The sequence below is a fragment of the Triticum dicoccoides genome, chromosome 5A (genome assembly GCF_002162155.2).
Source record: "Triticum dicoccoides isolate Atlit2015 ecotype Zavitan chromosome 5A, WEW_v2.0, whole genome shotgun sequence".
In the NCBI taxonomy this organism is placed as follows: Eukaryota; Viridiplantae; Streptophyta; class Magnoliopsida; order Poales; family Poaceae; genus Triticum; species Triticum dicoccoides.
In genome coordinates, this window is record NC_041388.1 from 348,562,249 (window position 1) to 348,574,862 (window position 12,614).

At 53.7% G+C, this 12,614-nt stretch overlaps 1 protein-coding gene across 1 annotated transcript; it reads right to left on the minus strand.

The window, feature by feature from the left end:
• Window positions 1-494: 494 nt before the first annotated feature.
• LOC119297320 (transcription factor bHLH150-like) lies at window positions 495-1,185 on the minus strand. The gene has a single exon (XM_037575160.1). It carries the CDS (start codon window positions 1,046-1,048, stop codon window positions 812-814), a length of 237 nt encoding a protein of 78 aa, XP_037431057.1. The 5' UTR covers window positions 1,049-1,185; the 3' UTR covers window positions 495-811.
• Window positions 1,186-12,614: the final 11,429 nt, after the last annotated feature.

Sequence of the window (12,614 nt, forward strand, 5' to 3'; positions counted from 1 at the left end):
GACCACTGTCGACGCAAAGCTTAATCATCAGCACGCCCTTCTTATTAGGAGTAGTAACTACGGCCAACTAATTTAAGCAGACTAGTCACCTCGTGTTGGATCCAGCCAACTTCCAGCTCATACCTCATCATGCATGCCGATACTGTGCATGCCACTCCATTACACGTATGCGCTTTACAAGCCTAAAACGGATAGACAGCATATGGAACAGCTAGCAATGGCGCAACAACCAAGGCAAGAATCGGCTCACGAGGAGCTTGGCGCCATGAAGAACACGGCAGTGCTTGAATATTATTAAAGTACTACTGTCTACTGCTCATCAGCCGTCTGAGATTTGTTTTGAGATCAAAGATGAGACATATGGGACAGGATCTGAGAGTGGTGAAAATCGATCGAAAACAAGATAAACTCTTATATCCAGTTAACAATGCATACTGTGCATACCTATGTACTGTGTATTTCTTTCTTTGCCACAAAGGGATGTTATAAAGGGATTATATAGGTGCGACAAAACTTATATTTTTCATGATTTTTATCATAACACCGCAAGATTGATCGACGATCACAAGTACATGAATACACAAAGAATATGAATCGGCCGCGAACATTATTACAAGAAATAATGGACAGAAAAACAAAACAAAACTCCTATATACTTCTAGAACACATACGATTGGTATGTATATTCGCACCTAGGTACTCAATTATACGCTACTTGATCAACCCATAATCGTTCAATATATACCTCCCATTTATACGTGCGATATATGCACGTATATATACGGCATACCACACAAGCAGAGGCAGCCAGCTAGCTAGGGGAATCGCCACGGCCATGGCCTTCGCAGAGCTCCGAGAGCGCCCTGAGGAGCTCCACCCTGGCCCGGAGCTGCGCGATGTAGTCGGCCGTGCGGACGAGCAGCCGGTCGGTGGGCATGACCGCCGCCCCGGGCACCAGCCGCCGCAGCTCCCGCACCTTCCGCCCCACCGCCGCCGACCTCCGGCGACGGCTCGAGCACAGCGACCTCTTCCTCCTGGCGACCTCCATGCCGAACGGATCAGCAGGGCAATCAATGAAATGTGCTAGCTAGCTAGCTCTCTAGTAGCTACGCTACGCGCGGTACGTGTAGGCGTAGCGTGGCCCTGTGGTCGACGTGACGACGGTGATGTGAGGGAGGGAGAGCTGGGCTCGGGATAAATAGGGGAGGGGGAGGGGCCGATTTGGGAGCGAACGTTTTAACGAGGGGTTTGCGCGTGAAAGTGCGCGTGAGCTGTGGCGCGTCGCGTAGCGCGGCGGAAGGGGGCCCGCGCGTGGACGCCACGTCTTGTCCTGCACACGTGTCTGACAGCTTTCTGACCGCCCAAGGACCCGGGGAATTTATGGGCGTGGATTTTGTTTTGCCCGTTCTGCCCTTCGCTTTGTCTCGCGTGTGTTCAGAACCTTCTGACTACAAATTCATGCGAATTGCGAAGCGAGTCTAGTTTAAATGGTTTGGTTCCTTGTGAAGGAACTAGCCCATCAGGAAAAGTCCTAGAGTTAATATTGGTGCTTGCATTTTTCTGAATTTAACTCGGACCTTTTGTTGATGTTTGTTTACTGTGAAGGGACGTTTTTGTCGACTACGAAGGCGTCTGTGGTGACTTCGTCACTCTCATGCGTGTATCCGGGTTTGTAACGTGTTAAAGTGGAAGATATCAAAAAAATTCACAGGGATTCAATAACTTTTTCTAAAACAGATTTCATTGATTTTGTTTTTCAGAAAAGATTTCATTTCTTATAAGGGTTCATCGAGACAAGACACGAACCAAACCATGGTTCTACCTGTGACGAGAAGCCATAACACGATTCTACTACCTATCACGAGAACTTGTAGTTTCAGCACCTTTAATCTCTCAATCTTCATTAAGGACGTCGGCATGGTAGGACAAAGCACATATCTCCACTCCAAATATTCCCAACGCTTCTGCTCAATTGATTGTACCAAAGCATGAGCCTGACCAATAAAACCCTAGCAGGCTTTCATCCCAGCTCCCGTCAAGCCTCAAATTCAACAGGTAATGCACTTGCAGAGGAACACATCGATCTATAGGACGAAAAGATGATATCACCTGAACTGTTCCATAACACCCTGCCAATCTTACTGTACTAATCTGATTCCACGAACGATCTTTCCACATTTAAGTTGGTCGAGAACATTCCGTACGGTTCGCATGTTTGTTGAACCAGACATTCTGTTGTAGACACAATTAAGCTACGACATTCTTTGTGGGAACACTGAACAACCTACTTACCCTTTGCTAAGTCAATAGTTTAGTATTTCTTTATAAGTAGTAGCAAGTCGAGATAGCTAATTGCATAAATATCTCCTTGATCTTTCTATTCCCAACGTCAACTTGTGAAGTGTCAATTCATTATGCACATGCCACACCATTAGAGAAGCATAAAAAACACCACACCTTTTGTTTGCGAAAACTTGTCAAGGATCCACTATGTTCCTACAAACCAACAAGCTCTCACCCCATATGTCTAAGTACTCTCATTGCTTGCCACAGAGCTTGAGCACGAGGATATCGGCATATCATGTGAAAAGTGCTCTCGCCATCCACTCCACAGATGGTGCATACCCCTTGTGTAATCATATGCCTTTGATGAATAATATCTTTGGTAGATAGAGCGCTTCTTAAGACATTCTTTTTCAATCTTAATGTGCTCACACATACCTTGTTCATCGAATTAATGTTGCAAGGCAAGATAATATGCACTAGGCAACAAGAACATGCCTCAACTGTCTTGGTAAGAGATCTACAAAATTCCTTCTTGAAGGCTTAATCTACAGAATCATTTTTGTAAGGGACAAATGATTCAAAACCTCAACGCAAGGTTATGTCATTTCAAATTTCACATAAGTAAAGATAGGATTCATTGAACCCTAGAAATATATCAACATTCTCAAAAATACCATGTAAATATTTTTGCTATTACATATAATTTGTTAGATATGCAAAGCCTAGGGATTAAATAGCGCATGCAATAGCAACCCCTCTGAATTGCTATTTTTCAAAAATATTTGAACAAAAAAGCTACGATTGTTGTAGAGAGAAAGTGTGACATCCAACATGTGTGTGTGTGGTCTTACCATCAAACGACATCAAGTCATCTTCATCATCAACCTATTTCATTATACACAACCTCATGCACTTTCTCGCGAGTACTTTCTCCTAACTCATGAAGTTACATATTGTTCATGGGGTAGGAAGTTCCCCGGTGCTGCTTTTGGGCTCACATGGATGGCTTGAAATGTGAAGTAGTGTTTCATGAAACATCAACGAGGTAACATCGGTGGTAGATAGTGGCAGTGGAGAACTAATGTTGCAGAAAATTACACCAAGAAGAAAGCAACAACCGAACCGCATGTCTCCCGATGTATATTGGGTCGCTCTAGCCTCATAGGCACGACGATTGTGACATTAGAATGGAAAAACACTGCACTCACATGTCACATTCATCGCCAGAGTATTTGATGCTAACCATTCCAATTTGGAGTAGGAGTTTGGACCACATTTTGGTGTAAACGCTTTAACTAAATATGGGCAACATATGGGATTTAGATGGAAATTGTTGAAAATAGTTTGAGGGAAGTCGGAAGCACCATGACCAATTACAAAATAAGATAATATGATTAATCTTCCATGTCTTGGAAGTTAACATGAAAATTCGAACATCGTCCAGAAGTAGTTCTAACATCAAGCTCTTAAATCTTGTCATCTTGATAAAGTCCACCACATCTATCTATACCGGTGTTGCACACGTATGGTAGTTGAAAATACTTATCTACCGAATTTATTTCACAAGTCATATGAATGTGTATCATATAGCACACAAATTATCTAGGTGCACCACTTTACCGTACGTCAAGACAGCATACGGTCAAGAAATTGATTGCGTGACAAGGTTTGTGTACTGCTACCATCAAAACCGTACGTACGTAGCCACGCCAGCCAGCCAGCTGCAACCCTCTGAGCGTCAAATTAGACCGCGAAAAGCAAAGCGTTCATCAGCATAACCGTCTGAGAACGTGTTTGCACGTGCCGGTGGGCGTGGCATGATAGCTGGCCTCTTTTATCCTGTAATGGACGAGCCGTGAGGTGGATGGGAAGGGGACCATGAGGCCATGGGGGCACTCTAGGTGTGCACGTAACATGGCTACATATGCAGAGGTTTTCTCTTGGCGGGAACGACACATGAGAGAGAGGGAGAGAGAAACGGAGAGCCGGCCGGGTTGGCCCGTTGTGGTTGGTGTACTCAATAACGGGAAACGGTGCACATGCATGCACATGATGCTACGGCCCCTGAACAATCCAGTCTTGGCGTATTATCGATCCATCCGTCTAATTAAGCCGTACGTCTGGCCGTCCGATTAATGCATTGCTAGCTTGCACAGCCATGTATGTGCCGTTCATTCAACCAGTGGATGGATGAGAGAATCCCACGTACCTCTGTATGACTACTATATGTAATGTACGCCTGCCTCGACACCCAGTCTAGCTTGTATAATTGTTATGGACTTGATCAAGTTAAGCCGTCCAATAAACACGAAAACAGACGTCGATCGTGATGGTGCTAGCAATGATAACGCCCCTGTTTTTCGATATAAAAAAATGATAGTGCCCCTGGTAAACGAAGACAAATATCTATGGATCTGATAGTTTAGCAAGCCTGAGTCGATCGTACGTACTTGCCTGGATTCGCTCCAGGGTTTGTGTCTTCCTTGTACTCATCTTGAGATGAAATGTGTTTTTCACCATGCGACAACGAACCAGTTGCTCACCCGGCGATTGAGATTTCAGCCATGCATGGACCTAGAAATTAAATATGCTATATAGATTACGGCGGAACTTTTGCTGCAAGCTTAGCATGGATGCATGCATGTCTCAGTTATCGAGTTGGCAGTCATCCTAATAATCCATCAAAGATCAAAAGGTTTTATATATCTAGGAGATGATTGTCTACACTGAATGAGAATAGTCAAAGGTGATCACCGTGGCCCAATTTTTCTAAACCGGCTTGCGATCGCGATTCTGCATACCGTATACGACAACATCAAAGTTGTCCTTGCTAAATGTATGTGCATGTGACCTGTGATCGTGAACATAAAGCCTAGCCTGGTGGGCGGTGTCTACTAACACCTTAATCATAATTTAGAGGAAAAGGAGGGGCTCTACGCCAAAATGCCTTCTTTTTAGGTTGCATTGCATCACAGCTCAGCGCTAGCCGCTAGGGCCCTGATCTCCTCCCCTTTGCTTTCTTTACCAGACCAGCGGCGTACCACCATACTACCACGGTTTCATTTTTTACTTACTGTCAGGGATTGGGTGCGACATATGCCAATGGATGGCTTATCATGGTGGGGGCGAGTAGAACGTCGCCGGTGCCTGAAAACAGGATGAGGCGTAGACACAAACGCCGGCGGACTTTACCCAGGTTCGGGGCTCTCCTAGAAGATAACACCCCTAGTTCTGCTCTGCAGGGTCTCCGCATGATCACTAAGGCAAAAGTGAGTACAATGATGCTCCTCGAGCTGTATCTGTGGACCGGAGGAGACTAGGCCAGCTCTCCCCCTTCTCTAAGGTCAGGTCTAGTTCTAATGCATCGGAACCCCTTGCATGGGTGTCCTGGGGGGTTTATATAGACCTACCCCCAGGGGTACAATGGTAAACCGACTGGGCGCAGGGCCCAACCGTCAGTCTCTTCTCCTGCCGGCCTCTATGCCGACTGCTGGGGCCCGCCGGCTGGTGGGCCCCGCCGACTGGTCTGGTACGGAGCCGACAGGCCGTACCCGCCGCTTGCGGGTCTTGCTGGCTGCCGATTACTGTAGCCGTGCCTCTAATGATGCAGGCTTGGTCATGGGGTCGTGGCTACAGCCCTGCTACCTGACGGGCGATTACTGTAGCCACTCCCCGTCTCGTCTGGTTAATGGCGTGTGGGACCCGTGGGAGGGGCAGGCCGACTCCCGGGGGCCGGCTCCCTTCGGGTCCGACTGGTGGCGCTCTTGCCGTCTTCTGGACTCTCGCTGACCGGTAGGGCCCATCATCCGTGGACCATACCGACAGTCCGTCGTGGGTGCAGGACTCTGCCCACTATTGCTGATGTCAGGGATGGCAAGACAACAGTGCTTCGCCGGACGGAGATCTCCACTGGTACGACGCACTGTGGCCTAGCCATCCCATGAAAAGGGGAGGGAGTGGGCTTTACTGTTGTCACTCCCGTCCCATCCCCCCTTATGAGGGCATGGGCTTTGTTGGTGTCGTGGGCCGACTCCCCGTGGCCGGCTTCTCTGGGAGCCGCCAGGCGGGAGTCGGCCCGTCTTGACCTCGCCTCCAGGACTCGGTCGCATGCGGGCAGTCGACTGTTCCTTTAGCCGACCTCCGGAAGGCGGCTCTCCATCCTGGTGTCCTGAGGGGCGCAGTCAGCCCCGATGTCTTGAAAGGTTCTGGGCCTCGGGTTAGCCTATCCGTGGCCCATTACTCCGACAGTAGTCCACGAAGCTGGTGAGGCATCATGGACGATCAGCCGAGGAGCCTCAGCAGTTTCTTTCTCCGAGTGCTTGAGGTGAGACCTCGTTTGACTTCTGCCGGGCCGACTGGTAGGAGTCAGAGTCGCCTGACTTTGACTTGTCCAAAAATCCTTTCGAATCCCCCGGCAGGAACTCAGTAGCGTGTGAGCTAAGCTTCCTGACCGCCACCCACTCCGTGCCCGCCATGTGGCAACCAGTGGCCGGGCCAGCCCGCCTACCCATCCGTGAGATGAGACATGTCTGCAGGCGGGGCCCGCCACTACCACGCCTCGGCGCGTGAGAGGATCTGCTGCGGCCGTGGGGGGCGGTTGAGGTTCCCATGGAATTACCGCGCGCAGTAACTTTGCGCGATAAACGTGGGGGGCATGGAGTAGTGGGCGCAGTAAATCCCACAACTGCCCCCTCGGTTTCGCAGCCCACTGGGCTATAAGTAGGGGGAGGGGAGACGGCGGAGCTCGCACGTCCCACCTCCCCACTGCTTCTTCTTCTTCTTCTTCTTCTCTCTCTCTCCGCCGCACCTCAAGCTACGTCGAGCGCTGCGGCAGTCTGCTCACGATGAGCTCTTCCTCCGCCGTCACGCCCCCTATGGCGCATTCCGGCACCTGGGATGGTTCGGAGGTCCACGACGACCACGTCGATTTCCTCCGCAAGACGCGTCGGTTGCCGGGCGAGAACCTTGTTCGGGTTCGTCTCGCGCCCAGGAAGGAAATCTCGCCGGCGCCGCAGGAGGACGAGCGGGTCGTCTTCCGCTCACACTTCTTGCGCAGCCTGGGCCTGCCGGCGAGCAACTTCTTCCGCTCCTTTCTTGAGTTCTACGGACTCCAGCCGCACCACCTCACCCCTAACACGATGGTGCTGCTGTCCGCCTTGGTCACCCTGTGCGAGGGCTTCATCGGCGTTCTCCCCACCCTGGAGCTCTGGGGGGAGTTCTTCTACTCCAAGCTCGGCACCCAAGCCGCGGGCGTGCCGGCTCAGTGCGGTGCATTCATCGCCGTGCGGAGGTCGGAGGCCGACAACCCATTTCCCTCCATCAAGCTGATCAAGTTGGTGAAGATGTGGCAGCGGTCGTACTTCTACGTGAAGAACGTCTCCGCGGAGGGCGACTGGATCAACCTGCCGGCCTACGTAGCCGGCCCGCCGGCTCGGAGGCAGCCCAACTGGTCACACCGGGCCCGGACGTTGACGCCTGCGGGAGCCGGCGCTGTTGCGCGGCTTCGAGTACTGGCACAGTCGGAGGGCCTGACCGGGCCAGACTTGCTGGCCGCCTTTGTGGCGCGCCGAGTGCTGCCCCTCCAAAGTCGCCCCCACATGATCTGCCAGATGAGCGGGCACCGAGACCCGAGCCGAATGTGGACTAAGGAGATGCCTCACGAGGAGGTAGCCTACATGGTGAACTACCTTGTGAGCTGCGACCTCAACGAAGAGTGGCAGTTCGGCAAGGAGCCGTATTGACGTGCCGCCCCTCCGCCTCTGGTGAGTCGTTTTCTTTTTCTCTTTCTCTCTGACTTCTTCGTTGTCGAGTCCATTTTGTCCGTTCTGACCAGCCGGCTTTGGTCAGAACCCCCTCCTCCAGCCAGCAGCCGGCACCATGGGTCCGGACAGCGAATTCCTCCCCGACCGGGCGAAGAGTGATGTTGACGACCCCGACCTGGGGGCGGCGGCCCTGGAGGACGACGCCGAGGGAGGAGGCGGCGCAGCGGGCGGCCCGAGACTTGGGGCCAGTCTCGAGGACTGGCCCAATGATGACGTGGAGGTCGTCCCATGCCACCAGCCAGGAGCCGTCTAGTCGGGCGCGGGCTCATCGGCTCCGCCGGACGCACAAGGCAGAGGCAAGAAGCGCAGGGCCGGGGCGAGCCTATTTGGCAGCCGGCCGAAGAAGCCCAAGGGCTCAGCCGCGTCGACCAAGCGGGACGAGGCGGCCGCAAAGGCCAACCGCTTCCGCAAGGTGGTGAAGACGTCGCAGCTTACTTCAGCGTAAGCACCACCTCCCTTCGTATCTTCGTATTTCTTTATTGAGTCTGTCTGAAATTTCTTTACTTTGTTTTCCAGCTTTAGGGCCCCTCTCTCTTGAGAAGTCGGCCATCGGCTCCATCGTGAAGTCGGCGGAGACCTCCTCCACCACCCGGCGGGTTGACCCCGCCGCCGACCTCTGGGAGGCGACGGAGCGGAACGCATGGGAGGCGCGTGAGGAGCGGGAAGCCGCCCGTCTGAAGAAGGCAGAAGCCGACAAGGCAGAGGCCGCCGCCCTGAAGAAGCTGGCAGAGGCCGAGGCCGCCGATGCGGAGAAGAAGCGTGCAGAGGAAGCCGCACGCTGCCAGTCGGCGGTGTTTGTCGTCCCCTTGAATTCCGCACCACCGCCACCGAAGTTCTCGGCGCAGACTGGGGAAGCCGGCGACGAGAACCCGATCATGGAGAGGGACGCCGATGTCACCGCTACGCCGGAGGTCATTGCGCCGCCACCGTCACCCTCCGGAGGCGCGCCAGGCGGACAACCGGTGGATCCGCCAGTGCCGCCAACCGGAGGCGCGGTGGTGACGGTCCTGGCCCTCGAGGTCAGTACGTCGACGCGCCGCCGTCTCGCGAAGGCGGCCTCAACGCCGCGTCCTCTGGAGACCGACGCTGCGAGCTCCTCGATCCCGGACACCGAGGTGTCGAGCGCCGCGCCCACCGGGTGGGTACTGGGAGGCGGGACGGGCCCGTTGAACCGGGCGCTCTTGGACGTCCAAGCCAAGCTCCGGGCCGAGGGCGACGCCATCAAGGAGTGCACCAAGGCATACCTGGCGTCATGAACGGCCATCCGGGTACGCATCCTTTCTTTGCTTTGCTTCCTTGTTTTTTCTTTGTGGGGGCGCGCCAGCGCACCCACTGGGTGTAGTCCCCGAGTTTCGGGTCGGCTGCTAAGCAGGCAGCTCGAAACTCTAATCGGCAAGTTCCAAGTACCAACACTTTTTTCTAAAATTTTGATGCAGGATTACCACAATCTTCGTGTGACCTCCTTCAACGCTAATGTTGAGGAGTTGGCCAAGCGGACCGCTGACTTGTCGGACAGCCAGGGTGAGTTTTCTTCTTTCTCTGTGGGGCGCGCTGGCGCACCCGCGGGTTGTAGTCCCCGAGATTCGGGCTGACTGCTGAGCAGTCGGGCCGGATCTGCCGGCGACCTTTCTTCTTTGCTGACGACTGACATCCCTCACCCTCCTTTTTTAGAGGCCAACGCCGCCCTTCAGCAGCAGCTGGGCGAAGTCAAAACCGCGCCGCGCGTCAGGGAGGAGGAGTGCGGCCGGCTGACGGAGGAGCACGACCGGCTGGCTACGCAGCTGGCGGAGCAGAAGGAGCTGCTCCAGAGGGCCCAGAAGGAGGCGGAGGACAAGGAGACCGCCCTTCTCGCTGAATTTGCGTCCGAGCGCTCCTCCTCGACCGACAAGGAGGCGACGCTGGTCTCCAACTTCCGAGCAATCGAAGATCTTGTCGATGGTGAGCTTCCACTTGTTTCCTTTTCCGGGCTGCCGACTGCTAGTTGAGTCGGCCTTAAATTTTTAACTTTGTTTCTTTGCTCTTCTTCGTTAGCAGACTTCTTCCCCGGCCATTCTGATGCCGCCAATCAAGCCATCGAAGCTGACCGCGAAGCACGGAGGGCGGACGGCGCACAGGTCGCCGCCGACACCCCCCGAACTCTTAACGAGCAGATTCTAAGCATCGAGGCCCGTCTTCAGCCAGCCCACCGGATGCTGCGCCGGCTTCAACGTGTCGGCGCCCAGGCGATTGCCGCCCTGCGGCCGGACATGCAGGCGCCACGCACCCCCAGTCGGACTGCCGACTGGTTGGAGGTGGCAGCCGGCCGTCTTGAGGCCTGGAAGGGTTCTGTAGCCCGGGCTGGAGCCCGTCGGGCCTTGGAATTTGCGAAGGCATGGTATCCTGGGATGAGTTTATCCCAATTAGCCATGTTCCGGCTGGAAGCTCAGGCGGAGCTAGCAACGATGGAGGACGATCTCGTCAGGCGCGCCGCATCGATCGCTGAGTACACCGACACCAGCGTCTTCGTCCCAGAGCGGGCTAAGAACGGCGAGGAGGCGCCGCCGGAGTGGTTCGGGCTGAACCAGGACGACGGCGAGGACTCGGCGGAGGTGATCGACTCCAGTGGCAAAGAGGAGGGCGAGGAGGAGGAAGGAGACGAGGAGGAGGCGCCAGAGGTCGAGGCAGACGGCCAGCCCCAGCCCGACCGCGCCTCTAGCAACGAGCCGCGCTCAACTGAGCCAGCTGTTGCCAGGGGTGATCAGGCGGAGACCAACCATCCGACTGCCCCGCCAACTGGCACCGCCGACCCCTCTGGTCCTCCGAGTCCGTCCGTGGCTTCGTAGGCTGCCACTTTATCTTTGTTTTACCTGCTTAGTAGTCTCAATGAACTTGTTATTTTGCACAATTCCACCCACTGGGTGTGGGTGTATCCTGAACTCCTATTTGATGATTCGTCCAAGGGCCTTTCTATGTAATTTTTTATCCGCGTTCTATCTCTTCTTGCTTATTGCTCTTTGGCTTTTTCCTTTGCCGCCTTCCCTTGGTTGCCGTTTGGCTAGTCGGACAGCCGCTCTGCGGACTGCTGCTAGATCAAATACTTGGCTTCTTTGGGAAGCAAGTACTTAGCCATTTAGAGTTTTTAGCAAGTTAATTTAGAAAGTGACGAGCCGACTGCTCAAGAGTTGGTTGCAAAAAGGCTAGAAACTGGCTTGAGCTATGTGCATGATGTGAGACCTTAGCCATTTTTCATATGGACACCCATTCTATCTTACTCCTGCTTGCCAGTCAGTCGCTCTGCGATCTGCGGCTTCTAACAGGAGACGGCTTGAGTGCCACACACTACTTGTCTGGCTGCTTGAATCATTTTATAGCTCAAGACAGCAAGTCCCCGAGCCGACTAGTCGAACCCGGTGCCAAGCGGTAAAGAATAACATACTCATAGGCATAACTCTTTATCATATAGATAAAAGAAGGCAGTCCCCGAGATCTTCTCGAGGGGCCCGAAGTCTTCATACTTTAATACAAAAGGTAGCGTGATACACACTGCTTTAACTGTAAAATCTTCGGAGGAGATTTGCATTCCATGGCCGCTCCGTCTCTTTGCCGGAGTCGTCCCTTTTGCGCGCTCGGGGCTTCTGAGCGTCGATCAGGTAGTAGGAGTCATTTCCCAACACCTTGCTGATGATGAAGGGGCCTTCCCAAGGTGCTGAGAGCTTGTGCTAGCCAGCTGTTCGCTGAATCAGCGGAAGCACAAGGTCTCCTTCTTGGTATGGGCTCTCTAGGTCCACCACCTCGAACCATATTGACTCACGGCGGAAATGATCTTTGTCTCCGAAGAGGACATCGATCAAGATCTTGCCGATTGGCGAGCAGGAAAGGCCAGGGACTATGCCGTGGAACACCGTTCGGCTAGACTGCAGTTGCCTCTGCTTGATTCCCAACTTCTCCATGGTGTCTTTGTACAAGATTTTGATGCTGCTGCCGCCGTCTATCAGGACTCTGGAAAAACGAGCAGCTCGCTTGTCCGTGGCAAAGGTGGCGTCCAAAACCAAAGCATAGGAGCCGGGTCTGGGCATTACTTCGGGGTGGTCAGCCTGACTCCAGCTGATGGGCTTCTCAGACCAGTGCATGAACTCCGGTGCGTCAGAAGCTACTGCATTCACCTCCTGCTGCTGCATCCGTCTGTTGCGTCGATCGTCGGCCACACTGGTGAACGTGACGTATGCTCCCTGCTCTTCTGGGTACTCGTCTTGTACTACGCCAACTGGTCTGACCGCCGGCTGCTTGGGCGGAGGGGGAGGCGGCTGCCCAGCAGGTGGGGGAGGCAAAAGGCCGTATCCCTTTGCGATCCTAGTGAGCCAGTGGCATTTCTGAGTGGTGTGGTTGGACGGCTTCGCGCCACTGTGGAACTTGCAGGGTCCATCCATTGTCTGCTCATATGAGAAAGCCGGCTGCCAGTTGGACTTGCCGCCCTTCTGACGTCTGAGCGGAGGCTGCCCTTCCGGCTGTTGGTCTTCAACTGTTGCC

Excerpts from the sequence above, each read along its gene's own strand:
- LOC119297320 (XM_037575160.1), bottom strand. The coding sequence starts at position 1,048 with ATGGAGGTCGCCAGGAGGAAGAGGTCGCTGTGCTCGAGCCGTCGCCGG.